At 38.1% G+C, this 15504-nt stretch overlaps 1 protein-coding gene across 1 annotated transcript in view; it reads right to left on the bottom strand.

The window, feature by feature from the left end:
• Positions 1–278: 278 nt before the first annotated feature.
• The window catches only part of DKK2 (dickkopf WNT signaling pathway inhibitor 2), a 100158-nt gene continuing 84932 nt past the window's right edge, over positions 279–15504 (bottom strand). The window contains exons 2-4 of the mRNA XM_017660804.3: positions 6467–6617; positions 5061–5216; positions 279–2664 (exon numbers count right to left, since the gene is read on the bottom strand). Of these exons, the coding sequence (XP_017516293.1) occupies positions 2414–2664; positions 5061–5216; positions 6467–6617 (558 nt within the window). The 3' untranslated portion in view covers positions 279–2413. The remainder of the gene's footprint in view (positions 2665–5060; positions 5217–6466; positions 6618–15504) is intronic.

The following is a 15504-nucleotide window of genomic DNA, read 5'->3' as shown; positions in this document are numbered from 1 at the left end:
CCACAGGGTGTCCCAGAAGGCAAAGGAAAAATAAATGGGTGGAAAGCCCAAGCGGAATACTTTAGCTTCATGAAAATATAACTTTCTAACAATTATAGTGGTCCTGACATGAAATCAACTGCATTCAGTAATAGTACACTGCCCAGGATCATTTTAGTGATGTCATCCAAGGATATTGACTCAGACAGCAAAGTCAGACCAGTCTGATTCAGTCGAACTCAGAATCTATGATTCTATGAAAGTTTTCCCATAAGCAAAACACAAGGAAATTTGAATGCTACTTTTGGAGAAGAAAAAATTTAATATATTTTATCTTATTACACATTTTCCCTAAATTACCAAGTCAATAGCTGCAAATATATTCTGCTACAAAGCTTTCTGTAAGAAATATCTCTATAAGAAAATACATCTCATTAACATTTCCTGTAAATAAATTACTTCAAATAATAATTTTTGAAGGGATGTACATAAGAGAAATAACGCAGAAACCAGATTGTAAATGTAATTGCTATATAGGAAATGTTTGACTGAAATGTCCCATTTTCATGTTGCCAAGCTTCTCTTCAGAAACCTGTTTGTGTAGACTTTGGTTCTTGGCTAGATTAGCTTGTAATTTTTGTTTTAGCAGACATGTGGGAAAAATGTAAATCTTAATTATCCTGGTAAAAGTGTGTGGGAACCTGAAATTCTTCATAAACATGCAGGCTCAAATTCAATTTCTACTGGGAGAACTTGAATTTGATCCTGCAGATGGGATTTAAGTAAAAGAAAATTAAGGAGTGACATGCAGCCTATAAATGAAAATGTCAAAAGTAACAACTATAAGATGACTTCTTTTGCTTTACACTCTAGACATTATATTTAGAACTGAGTAAAGTAAAAACAAGTAATAAAATAGTTTTAAAAGAATTTAGAATCTGTTGTTTCTATAGATTAACAATATGTAGATTTTACAAGTTATTCCATTTATATTGTTTAACCTCAATGGCTGCAGAAAACAGAAACTGTATCTTTGGCAAGAAAAACATCTGTTGCAGAGAGAGGTTGGTATAGAAAAATCAGATGGTGCATGGGCAATGGAACCTTACATTCCTACCTGCCGTGGAAGTCCACTTCATGAGACCTCCTCATATAAAGATTATTTTAGGACCTCAAAAATAGAAAATAAATATTTTGAGGCCAAGTAGTGACCTCACACTGAACTCAAGTGCATAGTAAATACTGTGATAGCAAAGGCCATGGACAACTTCCATTTAGGTTGTGCAGCCTCCAGCTTCAAATATGAGAGGCCAGTTTGTGCTTCAGATATATGATCTGTGTGTTACCAAAACCTGGGTACTTGACGGTTTTCTCCATTGTCTTGCTGTGCTTCAGTGCAGGACAGATATAGCTCAAGTCTCTATCATCAGCTTACCCTAGTATTCTGCAGAGCATGTAAAGAATAAAAGTATTTATCAGTCTAATTATATCAAATATAGGGAATGCCAAAGCCTTCAAAAACAATGACCCATTAGCATTGTTTCCCACATAATTTGGACGTCTTAAAATTTTTTGCAGTTTATGAAAATTCTGCCCTGTGATATTTGCAATTAAAGGGTATACCTTAGAAAATAAAATATATTCAGGTCAGGAATCACATACAATCAGGACAGTTGCAATTTCATTCTTTTAGAATCTGAATAGACTGTTTTCCTTATTATACTGGTTCTTACTAATTATAAGTGAAATTAAATTTTTGAAATATTTAATAAGTAGTTTGAGGAAAACAAGTATGGTTTTTGTAAAGGCCTTGATAAAAGACTGGCAATTATTTTGAAATTATGTGTAATATATGCACTGCTTTAAAAAATTTTTTTTTTTTGTCTAAAAAGGCCTTCAGTTGAGCAGTACAAGTAGTGTTTCAAATTAAAAGGTGCTTCTATGTTGCAAATTGACTATTACTCCATGATTTCATTTCCTATTTAACAACTCTTTTCATGTTTTGGAGCCTGTTGTACACCAAGGTATATGGGGAGTATGTTGTTAGACTATAACTATGATTAGAAATTTTTATAGGCAATCACCAATCAGAAAGAAACTGAGCCTCTGGCAGCACCTAAACCCTAGGAATGTGACATGGTATTCATCAATAATTGTCACTGTGTGCTTTTTTTTTTGGTAACAGCATTTTCACAAGTGTGTACATTATTTACATAAACAAGTTGCAAAATGGAAACACACTGATTGTACTACATTTGTCATCCTTTCTAATCCTCCCAGTTCTCTTTTTCTTTTTCTCTTTCTGTGACCTATATTCTTATCACATTCCTTATTTTAGCCATTCTGCTGAGACCCAAACCCCATTTTCCACCATGCTATAATGCATTAAATACACAGATTCACAGTCTGTTGGTGATCTTTTCTGCAGAGGCAATCATATTTTCTGACACACGTGGAGTCTGGCTTTGGAAGAATAGGTGGCATCTTTCCATACTTTACAAGACAGGCCCTTTGCGCAGTCACACCGCTGGAATATTTCCAGCCCATGAGAGCCCTTCCTGCGCTGTTTGGTGCAGACTTCCCCCTGATGGAGCACTGGCTTGCAGATTTTGGTCCAGAAGTGACGAGCACAACAAAACCCTTCAATGCAGTCTGATGATCGGAGGCAGGGGTCTCCTTCATGCCCTGCAGAGATGTTGGCCAGAAGTTAATACCATAACACTCTAGAAAAAAACTCCTTTACAATCAGAAGCACATAAAATATTTTTGTTTATACTATCTTCCATGACATTAGCATTTGTAATGAAAAGTCTTGGATTCATATCAATTGTCTCCCCATCTAATCTTATAAGTTCATTAGGACCTATGTCCATTATTTGCTGTCTGAACATGAAGCTTAACAAATGGCTGGAACTGTGCTTCATCTTCTCTTTATTTTGGTATCATCTGCTTTTAGGTATTTCTCTGTTATGTTTCTTAATAGATGAATGAAAAATAAGTAAAGATAAATACTTTCAAATTAATTAGCTCAATATCTTCTTAGAAAGTGTAAACAAACTCTGAATGAGGGAGAAGTCTGTAATTCTCAGGGACTCCTAAGACCATATACCAGCTAGAGTCTAGCTGGGAAAACAGAAACTCTGGGTATTCAGAACAGAGGATATTTAATGCAGAGAACTGGACCCACAGGTAGTTGCAGGACTAAGAAGCACCACAGGACGGTAAAGCAACACCGCAGGAAGCTTGTACCGCATTTAGGTTGGTGGACCCAGAGGAGCACTGATGTCAGAGTCTAGGGATGGGAATCTCTGGTTGGGCCCAGAATCCCACCAGGCTCGCCTGGCAGGAGCTGAAGCCCTAGGGAGATCCAGCTTTGCCAGAACACTACCAGAAGCCTGGAGAATAGGCCTGCTGTTTTCTTTCTCTGCCTCTCCATCTCCCACCACAGCCAAAGCCACGTGGCCAAAGCCACCTGACAGGAGTCTGGGAAACTCGGTCTGTAAGGGGCTGACACAGAGTGGAGCAGAGAGAGGGCAGACAGCCCCAGGGTCAGGCAGGAACCCGTCACAGAAAACAAGCACATCTGGATATTTAATTTAGAAAAAAAAGATTAAGTCAACAAAGAGCATCCACACATCATAATTGGGTTGATGTGTAACCTGTATAAAGAAAGGGTCAGCAAATTTCTCTGTAACATGCCAGATTATAAATATTTCAGTTGTTCAGGCCATCTGATCGGTGTCACAACTCCTCAATTCTGCTGTTGTATTGCCAAAGCCACTACAGATAATACATATGACTGGGATAGCCTGTGACTCAATCAAACAGTATTTATATAAACAGGGAGAAGGACAGGTCAAGGCCAGAGGCCTTAGTGTGCCAAGCCTGGTCTGGAGGGTTAGCTATCACCCCAGACATAACCAGCCCACTGTGTGATATGGACACATGCACTACTCAGTTCCTTCTAGTTGCCATAAAAAATTACACACATAATTATATAAAAATAATTAGTAAGTTTGAAACCATACTGTGACATAAGTGTTGGAATAAAGAGGGATACTCATGTAATAACAAATGCATGTAAATTTGGTGGAATGGAAAAGGAGATACAGTCAGAGACTTAGGCGTTCAGGAGTGTAGACAAAGGATAACTGAAGAGGAATTGTCAATCGCTTTAGCACTAGCCCTGTGACCATTCATATTCTAGGTCAGACTAGTAGGTCAGATATTCTACAGGATCCTAGCTCTGGAGAACATGGAAATGTGGGAAAATGGTTTTGTGGTCTAGACTGGGAATACAGTGTTTAAAAGAGTCGACTGATTTTCCTCGTTGCTGAACTTCTCAGAGCCTTCAAGGTACCAATGTTTATTATAAAGTTCCAAAAGTGGAAAGAGAGGCATTATTACACAGCTCTTGAACACAGGGTACTTTAATTCACAGAACATCTTGAAAGAGCCGCACTCCTCAGAATGCACTTGTGAAAAGTCCCCTTTAAAACTGGAGGGGTTTCATGCTTTCCAAATTGTATTGTTCATAATTAGGTCCAACAATTTCATACTTTGAAGTTTTACTGTTAGTGATTAGGCTTCGAAAGGGATTGAAGGGCCATACATAATCCACTATTACATTCGGTAAATTGGCTTATGAATAGTAACATATCTAGTTTAGTGAAATAAAATCTCTGAACATAGAAAGGTGAGAAAAAGACTCAAAGCTTAGTGATTTAATTAATTATATGGCAAATGTATTCCCATTTATTTATTTATTTTTCAGACTGCTTTACTGTTTGATATGTGACAGACATACTTGTAAGGAGATTTCTTCTAAATTCCATGTAAAAACTGCAGGACTGTTCAGAAGATGGTGTGTTGACCAGAGGGCTGCAATTCACATAATATATATTTTCTAACAATTTGTTGTCTTTAGGAAATGTCTAGCATCCACATAATTAAGAATGAATAAATTCAGTTAAAATGCTGCCATTAAAATAACTTCCTTATATTTTTTTCTAAAATCAAAAGGATGATTCTACTTCTTTACAGAACAAGCAAAGGTAAACCCAGACCTGCAGCTCCCCTACCTTTTATATGTGACATCTTCGTGTGTGGCCTTCCCAGGTTCTGCCATCCCAAGTCATGGTTTGAATAATGACCGTGGTTTCGATCTTGGTGCCGAGTGCCATCCAGAGCTGGGATGTGAGGGGTTAAGATGCTTTCAGTGACTGGGATGCAGATGCCTGGAGATGGTTGGTAAGCAGTTAGACATCCAGTTCTGTAAAGTGTGTTCCTTATCCATGTATTCTGATGGGAGGTACAAAGCCATCTATCACCTATTTACTTATCTATCTATCTATCTATCTATCTATCTATCTATCTATCTATCTATCTATATCTATATATCTATTTATCTATCATCATCACCCATCTATTCGTTCATCCATTCATTTATTTACATATTTCCTGAGATGGAGTATTGGCTAGTTTGGACCTGAGCCAGGCTTCCTTGATTAGAATCTTATCTCTCTCAAGATCAAGTGACCTTGGGCAAAAAAAGTAATAAAAACAGAATTCATTTCACTGTTACTGTGAATACATGTGAAGTGCTTAGAAAAGTGACATAGTAAAGCATTAAATTAATATTAGTTATTAGTACTTTAAAATTGTCTGACCAGCCATCCATCTTCAGGATCTAGCTTCCTTTGTTCAGCCAACAGTGCAATCTTGGTTACAAAACCATAAACATCTCTAATGTATGAGGTCTTTTCTTCACCTCCTGTCCAAGGAACTCCCAGGAGGACTATGCCCAGAGGTCAGAAAGAACTATAAAGATAATGTGAGTCTACTTATGTTGTTTTGTATGACAAAGTGTATGTTTCTGACTACCTTCTGAGATTATTTAATGGTTTCACTATGTGTTGTCCAGATTCTTTATTTCATTATAATGCTAGACTGTCTGCCTATAAATTCATGAAGATTGGGGGAAGCTAGGCTTATGGAAAGGCTGGGAATAGACTCCTGTGTCTCCTTTTGGGGGCACCAGTCACTCCATCACCATCTGACTGTGCCATGGGGAGGACTTTTAAAAAACACCATGAACATGAGAATCAAGGCAAGAAACGGGTATGACTCTGCAAGAGGGTCTCACAGCTGGGTTGCTAAATCACAGCAGGTTGTTTCTTCGGTCCTTTCACATGTACACACTTCTGTGTTTGATGGAAGAACATCTAGCTATTTCCATCTGACATATCAACATGGAACTCCTAGATCGCCATGGGTTATAAAATAGGGAAGGTGACCAGATCCCAGAAATACTGATTTGGGACATAATCCGGGTAATCCTACATGAATCTGAACCATGATCCAATCCCTGTCAGTGTTCAAAGCCTCCTTACGTTTTCAAGGGCTGACAAGGAGAATTTAGCCTACCTTCTAGACAGGCCTCCTACATGAAAAGAATGAGCCCAGCAACACTGAGCTAGATCTTTACCGTTACTGCAGCGGGTGCCAGGACAACACATGCCATCTCTGTGGCAGCGCTTCTTTTTCCTGCGACACGCCATGCAGGCCGACGCTCCCTGGTGGGGACTGTGGCAGTACCTCCCCATCTCACATTCCTTATCGCTGCTGCAGGGGTAGGCCTGTCGGGAAGTGGAGCAAAGCACCAAAGGCAAAGTGGGTTAGATCCTGTAATGCCTGTGAAAAGTTACCACCGCGAATCATGATGGAAAATAACCCACAGTATGCCGTCCTTGAGGGACCTGTACCACTGTAACAGGGTTCTGAGCCCAGACCCTGCACAGTGACCTACTTAACTGGGAACCTGATAAACTCTGATTGTTGATAGTGGCAAAGAGAGAGTGGACACCATTCATAGATTTTCATTGGCATGACACTGGATTTGGAATTGAGACACTGTATTGATGAGGAGAGCCCTTAAGAGCGATTTTGGGGGCTCAGAGACGATTGTAACTTGTTATACTGCCACTGATTTAAGGTGTAGATGAAACCATCAGTCTGGCCACTTCGTTTTTCATCTGCTAAACTAGGATGAGGGGAAGGTCAAATAAAACAACTAAGGGCTGTGCTAGATGCTAAAACACATCTCCTGCCCAATTCTGAAACAAATATTTTAAGAGTGACTCTTCACAGTTCCTGCCTGAGAAGATCAAGGAGGAGAACTATTTCCAGAACAGTGTGAGGCAACGAACTGTTCGGCACAAAGAAGTCAAGGAGCACAGCGTCCTCATTCCAGCCCCGGTGATGAGCAGCCACAAGGCCTGAGTGGTCAGAGATGCTAAACTGCTGCTATTGCATCACCATGTTCTTAGGAAACTGAAAAGCAGGCTCCTTACACACAAAAATAGCCCTAAGGGCTACTGCTCCATCAACTTATACAGAAAGGACTTCTGTTTCTACATTTCTCTACCAAGTTGTATGTTCAGAAGGTTACTTAAGCAGGTTCACATAAAAAAACAAAAATACATTCTCCACTTAGGCCCCCCTTGCCTCTTGGAAGCCCTCGGAGCACTTCAAATGTCCCAGTTTTCAGAGACTGATTGTTGAGAAACTGAAACACCACACCACGTATCAAACCTATATTTTGAGGCATGTTTACAGGAGACTTATTTGAAAGTCCTTTTCTCAGTTAAATTTTTTCCCAATTTTCAAAGTAATGTATGTTTTAAAATTGAAAAATATGAAAAAAAAAAGCTATGTAGTTGTTTCTAAGCAAGCACAAATGATTTGAACCTAAAGCTGTAGGATGAAATGTTTGCAACCTTCAAATAATTAGTGTGATTTGAGTGCTTTCTTAGGAACAGAGGTCTGATGGCTGAAGTGAGCCTGCGGTGCACATCCCTTTTCCCCCTTCTCTCCTCTCATTCCCTTTCTCTCTCTGTTTCTTCCATCACCTTTTCTCCCTTACCCTTCTTCTACTATGTGTGCATAACTCATTCTCACGTGATTTCCATTTAGACCTGATCATCTTCAGTTAGAAACAAATGTGAACTTGTCACGTGAGTCCAAAATCTTTACACGTTGTTCTATGAGGAAAAAGTGTACTTGAGCATCATTATAACTTCCTGTTTACCCTCAAAAGAAAATCAAAAATAGAAAATCCAATAGCCTCAAACTGAAAGTGCTTTTGAAGGATTGCACAGTGCCAGTGTTTGGGGACTACATTATAATTGGAGCCAGTAAGAGCTATATAACAAATTTGCATATTATTGTCCCACTCTGGAACTCCATCATTAAGCTTTAGAGAGAAACTGAATAAGGTTGAATTCAGAGTATTAGGCCATTTTTCAAGAATCCAAGACTGATGAAAACAAATGTCACTTCCAGCCTTGCCATACTCTTCCCCCCAAGCACTTTACTCCCTTCGTAAAAACCCAATTAATCTTAGAAATACAATTCACATGTTTCTGATTCATTTACATTTATTTCATCAAATTGTTTTGTAAGAAACATTTGATGTCTTACAATATTTTTTCCTTCCATAAAAATAGGGCATGTTCTTTCAACAGAAATAAACACACTCCACCTAAAACATCAGGTACAATTTACAACTCAAACAACAGATCTTCAAGGGAGTCTGAGTACAGAATAATACTTGACTACATCCCTAGAAAATAGTCTGTATGGTAGAAAGCAAGTTGTTTGTTAAATGTAGCAGTTCATTTATGTAGAAAATTGTGGAAGCCAGATCATCATTTTCCCAGTCTCAGTTGATGGGAAATGGAAAATATTTGATACAGATGATATCACAAAAAGTGATATGGATAGTAGTCTTTTATTTGACTAGGATGCGGTAATCAGATCCCTAAGGGGGATGAAATGAGACAGTGTTTCAGGTGATCTCTGCAGACTGGCTAGTGAACAGACCTTTGGTCACAATTAAACCCTTTGTTTTACTTCTGAGTTTTCAAAATAATGACATTGTTCGTGTTTGATGATTGGGGAGGAAAGAAGACAGAAACGTCACAAAGTGTTCATGTGGGATGGTCACCCATCTGGACTCTTGCAAGATTGTCCTAGTTTTGTTGTTTAAATCGGGACAATCCTTTATCCCCACAAGCACTGTTTGTAACAATCTAGGAAGTTTTCTGGAGCCAGAAAACCATCATCAGCTGAAAAGGCAGAAAAAAAAGCCTGGAGGGGGAAGACCCAGCTGTGGGAATGAAAAACATTTGGGGAGAGTGTTCAGAAGCAAGTAGCAGGCAAGGGCCAGGGATGGTAACGTCTGGGGTCTCACAGCGCACAGCAGAAGGCTGGCAATTATATTTGGGAAACCAGAACAGACTGGTTTTGCTTAGGTCCTCAGGGAGATGACTGATTTCCCTCGTCATGACATTCCATATGATAGATCTATATTTCAATGAACACACAAGGCATGCTACCCTTTAAGGTGGTCGTTTCAAAATCAAACCCAAAAACTGCAACTCAGGAGGTACGGGGACATATAACTCAATCTGGCTAATGTGCCCTAGTGTACTGCATGCCAGACGCTGTGTAATCTGATCTTTTCCTTTGTCCACGATTACCTCCAGGGGATTAGGGTGTATTAGATGCATCTTTGAGGATTCCTGAACATAAAGCCAGGAGGATTGAGCTATATTAAATTTAAGGGGAAAAGTTCAGATATTTCATGATGTTCTGGATATGTGCCATAGATTCATTAGGCAGCTGCTCGGGTATTCATTCATTCAATATTCAGTAATTATTTATTCAGCATTTATTTATTGACCACCAACTTTAATTCAGACACAACTAGTTCAGTGATCTTCAAATGTTTTGCCAGTGTCATTCCTAAAATGATTTTGAAACACATACCCTCTCTATGTAACATGCAAAATTTTTCAGCATAAGTTTGTTTGCTTTATTAATGTGATAATGTGATATGTAATGTTAAACATTTTATAAGATGAAGTCCACAGTAATTTTACATGATTCAAAAAATAAAATAGCTGTTCCCTATCTATTGATCAATTGGCATACTGATCTTAAAATAAATCACAACATATTTATTGATAGATACTTTTTCTTGAAAAAATTAGATACTCTTAGAAAAGATTCAGTTAAATTTTAAAATATACAAGTCATCATAATAATTATGGATGTTCTGTACCCAGAACATTCCAACTGAGGCCAAGCTTCACTTTTAAAGTAATGATAAGACAAGGAAAGAAAATGCTTTTATGTGTTTAATATGCTCTGATCAACCATTAAAATATCTTCGTTAAAACCAATATTCCAAATTCTACTTTAGTTTGTCATCCAAATAAAGTTTTTGTACCTCTGGCTAATGCAGTATATCAAGATTTGGAATGCATGACGGTCTTGCCTTTTTTCCCTATAAAATGGCAGAAGACTTATTGTGAACACAGGCATATTCCCAGACAGTTTTAAGGAAAAGAACCATGGCGGATGAGGATTTGGAAATTGATTCCCTTAAAACAATTCATGTTGTGCACACAAGGAAAACCTTTGAGTACCTTTTTACACATACTCATTTGAAGGCTAAGGTTGCTACACATTTGGTTTTTGATATAAAAGTTCAGAGCTGAAAGAATTTCTACTAAAACTGCCTGGATTATAAATCAGGAATGAAGGATTTCTGCCAATGGTCCATTAACTTTCTTAGTATATCCAGAAAGCCTCACTCAAATGTTAGAACCAATAATTCTATGAAATAAAGGGCCTTGCCTTCAGTTGCTCCACCCTGTTTTCTGTGTGTCATTAAGCAGAAAAGAGATTGCAGGGAATTCTCTACTTTGAACATAGACCATATTCTCAGCTCTAACATGTACATTAATGTTATTGATTGTGGGGTAAATGGGGAGAACTAACCCTTCCCATATGGTCTCAGTAGTTAGAGAAATCTAAACCATATAGTTTACCTGGATTTTTATTTTTGTCTGTTTTGACCCATTTCCCCTTCATTTGGAATATTTAGGACAAAACGCTTCTATTGCATGGTCAGAAAGCAGTCTCAGGAGTGCTTCTGCAGCCATGGTTGGAACCCTTATACTCCATATGCAATTATAAAGCCCTTTATAACTCTGAAATTGGTTGCATATAATTATCCTAAGCAAAACAGAGGAAGGAACTGAACAATTTCAATTTTTCTTCCAAATCCGGGATTGAAAGTCTGTAATATAAAATTTTCATCATAGTGTTACAAATGTGCCTGACCTCATGACCTTCAGAAAGGTAACATGATAAGAAGTTTGGAGTTATACTGCAATTATACCTCCACAATTAATTAGCTGTTCCAAGTTACTCAACTGAATCTGTTTCCTCCTTGATAAAGTAGGTATAATTCCTACCATCATCAGTGTTCCCTACTTGCCTAATCTTTCAAATCTCTGGGGGTTTCTTTGAAAACTACTTATTCACAGACTCTATCTTAGAGACTCTAGTTCTATAGGATGGGATACAGTCCAGGAATCTGTGTTTTCAATAAATCTTTTCCTGGTGATCATACATGATAAGGTAAGATAGGGAAACTCTGCTTTAGAGGATTGTTGCAAAGATCAGGGATGTCTCTTGTGTATACCTCATACAGATAATGTTTGGTCTGTATGAGATATGGATTCAGTATTATCTCCCTGAGATACAGATCTAAGTGGGAGACAGGTTCCCTGACATCAGCGTGAGTCCAAGAGAGTCACTGACAACAACTGTTTCCAGGCAGGTTCATCTTCACTCCTAATCAGTCACTGAGCTTTAGGGGTAGGCTTGAGAATTTCTAAAACTAAATGAGAAAACAAAGTAACATACAACAAACACACCAGTGCACTTTGGGAGAAGCTCAGTGTAGACTCAGAGCTGTCAACACACCCATCGTGGCTGGGCTGTTTCATACCCCCATGTGGAGTACACCTGTATCTTGGCAATGCATAGCTTCACAGTTTTCTTGTCTCTTGTATCCTCCTGCAGGGCCTTACAGAACAAGTACTCTTCCCCCCCATATCAAGTATGATAAACAGATGATGTGTGTTTTTATTATTTTCTCCTCTTTATATATCATCAAATTTCCCTTGCCAATGAAAATCACATTTAAAATTCAAATAGCAATGTCCAGGTATATCTGAGAATGTCACATATTTTCAAATTGCTGTTTATAGAAGATCTTCTTAGTGATTATAAAACAAACAGGTCAATGTTGGCAAATAGTTTTGTGCTGAAATGTAAACATTTGTGGGTTTTAAATGTTAGGTGAGTTTGAGTCATTTTCACTTACAATGTCATGAGTTTAGAAATGAGGATATGAGAATCCTGTGATGTGTGTGTGTGTGTGTACACATATGCTATCTTACATTATCTGGGGAAGTATACCCAAGAACTGTGTAATAGAATTTACCCATGAGAAGGTAGACAGGGTTGTTTAGAACAGAGAAAAGAGGAAATCTTTGTTCCATGTAAACGTTATCAAACATTTTATAATGTGTACTAGGTGCATGTATTGTCTATTAAAATTAAGACAATTTTTAAAAGAACTAATATTATGGTATTCAAAGTGAAAATTTTTATTCCTCATTAATGTATGCCTCATGGTTTTCATATTAGGAAGGCTTGAAAGAACCTGGGTTTCCTAGAGCTGGCCTTCTTGCCACAATATCAAGAATCCAGAGTGAAGTTTCTTGATTAGAAATTTTCTCTTTTGTTTCATAAATGTCACCTTGTTAGCAGAATCAGGGAACCAATTCAGCATTCAAGTTTTATATATATGTATATACACACACAATCCATTGTTCCAAAAATTATTTAATTGAGCTAATATTTGTTGTCTTGACTGATTTCACTTAATGTAGAACATGCAAACTTTATGCTTCTCTAATCTCATTTAAATCTCTTTTATTTCCTCTAGGAATTAGGCTAGACTAATAATTAATTGACCACTCAGCACATTCTATTCTGATTTTGAGGAAACAGTTGATAGAAGCTGATAAAATTGAAAAGATTGCTCTTTCATGATTGGAAAGATGGATAAAAACACAGCAGAATATTCATTTGCAGTGCAAAAGACTTAATTTCTGTTTTAGAACTACTTCGTCCTGTATAAGTATTACTTGAAATATAAAACATTACCATTCAAACTTCGAGTCATAAACCAGAAGGCAGGAGGTGTTTTGTACTTCTGGGTGTGCTGGGAGGTGAAGCAGTGAGTGGAGAAGCATGGCCCAAAGGGATTGATTGCCCAGAGGGATGGCCCAAAGGGATGGCCCAGAGGGATTGCCCAGAGGGCTGAAGCAAGAGGTTCGCTCAGTAGCAACTGCCACAGTGACTGAATCCACTAAGACACCTTTTGAGTAAAAAAGTTCGAAGAGGTGGTTCATGGTTCTAACACAGAACCCTGCCAAGTTACTCATCTATTTCTGCCTTTGCCACTTGGAGGAAAATAAACAGTAAGTTTGTGAAGAATCCTGAACTAGAATCATGACCCTATTATATACCACTGAGATCTGGAGGGAGTAATATTCAAGTTATATGTGCAGCAGGAGGAGGGATTTTATAACTCCTGAGCTTTGGATAAGCCAGCTTGTCTATTACTAAAAGAAAGAAGTTGAAGTTATGTCATGTAGTCAGTTATTTTATCATCTTTATTCTTTTGTATTTCCCAGCTTGATTCTTTCTCCAGGAAGCTCAAGCTGATATTTATATAACCTGTAAAACAGGGAAGGGTTTGTGCTCCATGTCCACGTTTCATTTTTATTTATTTAGAATGTTCATTTGATAAGGCAGATCTCACATGGAAATTCATATATAAGGAGCACTCTAAGTACACTTATATTGTTATTTCTGGGTTCCAAAAATCAGGACAAACTATGTTTGAAAGAGTTCGAACCAGTCTCAGAGTCTCTAACAGAATGATAGTGTTAAAGCATCTGGGTGGAGTAGTTGCCTGACTTCCTGACAGATGAAATTACAATAGGCAAAGCTAATAATTTATTTCAGACACTAGCAAGACAATTAGGTTGAATAGCCCCAGCTTGGAGAGTTTTTTTTATTTTTAGTGTCTGATAACAGCAATTATATAACCACATGTCATTTATTAAAATAAAATACTGTTCCAAAAACTAATCTATATCTCAATACACACATGGTGTTACTTCTTAATCTCCTGCTCCCATGGACCAATTTAAATTCTTATTGTGCGGAAGAATGAAGGAGAGGTCAATATGTAAGGATAAAGGAATTTGTGTCTAGCAAACAACATGGTGCAGAGAAAGGCATCACTCATTGGTTTATAATCTACTTTTACCAAAAAATTCCATATAAGTGCTTTGCTAGAGAATTGGGAAGGGAGAAAATTATGAGCCAGATGACAGATCCTTTGGTTTGTGTGACTTTAGTGTTCAAATCTCCTCCTCAGAAATGTGTATATCTTGTGATGACATACTGAATGTGTTAGTAATCCCAAAGAAAATACATTGAAGACGCTGGTCCCCCACACCACCCACATCCCAGTACGTCTACTTTAGCAACCGGCACATTCTCAATGATGCAACCGAGGTCAGATAATTTGTTACGAGATGAAAAAAAAAAAAAATGAAATCACATCTGTAGGCATAAGACATGCCCCCTCCATCCCAATGGCCTTTCCAGCCTGTGCAAAAAGTATGCTCCTTTGTGTGTTTCTGCTGCTTTTTTGTTGGACCTTGTTTATTAGAATGGAACCCCAGAGGTACCAGCATTGGGCTCTTTTTAATACCTCTGTGTCTGGCCTCACATTCCAGCAGACTGCAGCAAATACGGGACTTTAAAGTGTGAGATGGGGGATGGAGTGTGGGAAACAGTGGAGTGCAGCTAAGAAAGCTAGGGATTGGGGTAGGTATGTCCTGCCTTAACACAATTTAAGTACTATTTTGGTTAATAGGAAGTCCAGGCAAATTAATCCAACAATATTCATTAGCCAAGGGGTTATAGAGTTCTTGTACAGCTTTGCTAGGATCAACCTGTAATCTTATACTACTTTTTTCAGTATTTTTTTCCATTCACATTCAACAGTAAAGTGCTTCTAGGCCTATGTAGGGAATACTGTCTGAAGCCCGTCCTGTTTGTTTCTGTTTTAACCAAAGAAGGCAGCCATGTTACAAAAAGATGATCAGAAAACATTAATGTTCTTAGCACGGTATACGAACTTATCTACCTCCCCAGCACTTGCTTACATATCCCAGCTATATGGGGCTCCTTGCACATCTGTCAGTCAGCCACACTCCCTCATGACTATGCATTTGCAAACAATTTTTCTTCTGCCAAAAATACCTTTCCTCCATTCATTTATCAGCAGAATAATTCCAACTAATCTTTTAGAGCTGTATCAAGTAACTTCATTTTGGGTAAACCTTCTGGGCTGGCTTCTTATCACCACTGATTTGAATGTCCCACTTAATCTGCACCCCGCTATCACTGATACTTTCTGTACTGGCTAAGTGCTCCATAAACCATGAATAACCTGCAACTATACAGTTTGGGATAGCCTATGTGCTGAAGAAGAAAGGAGGTTGGTTGGTGAGTGAT

Source organism: Manis javanica, chromosome 5 (genome assembly GCF_040802235.1).
Source record: "Manis javanica isolate MJ-LG chromosome 5, MJ_LKY, whole genome shotgun sequence".
NCBI lineage: Eukaryota > Metazoa > Chordata > Mammalia > Pholidota > Manidae > Manis > Manis javanica.
Note: the sequence above shows the minus strand (reverse complement) of the source record. Positions and strands in the feature narration are given on the sequence as shown.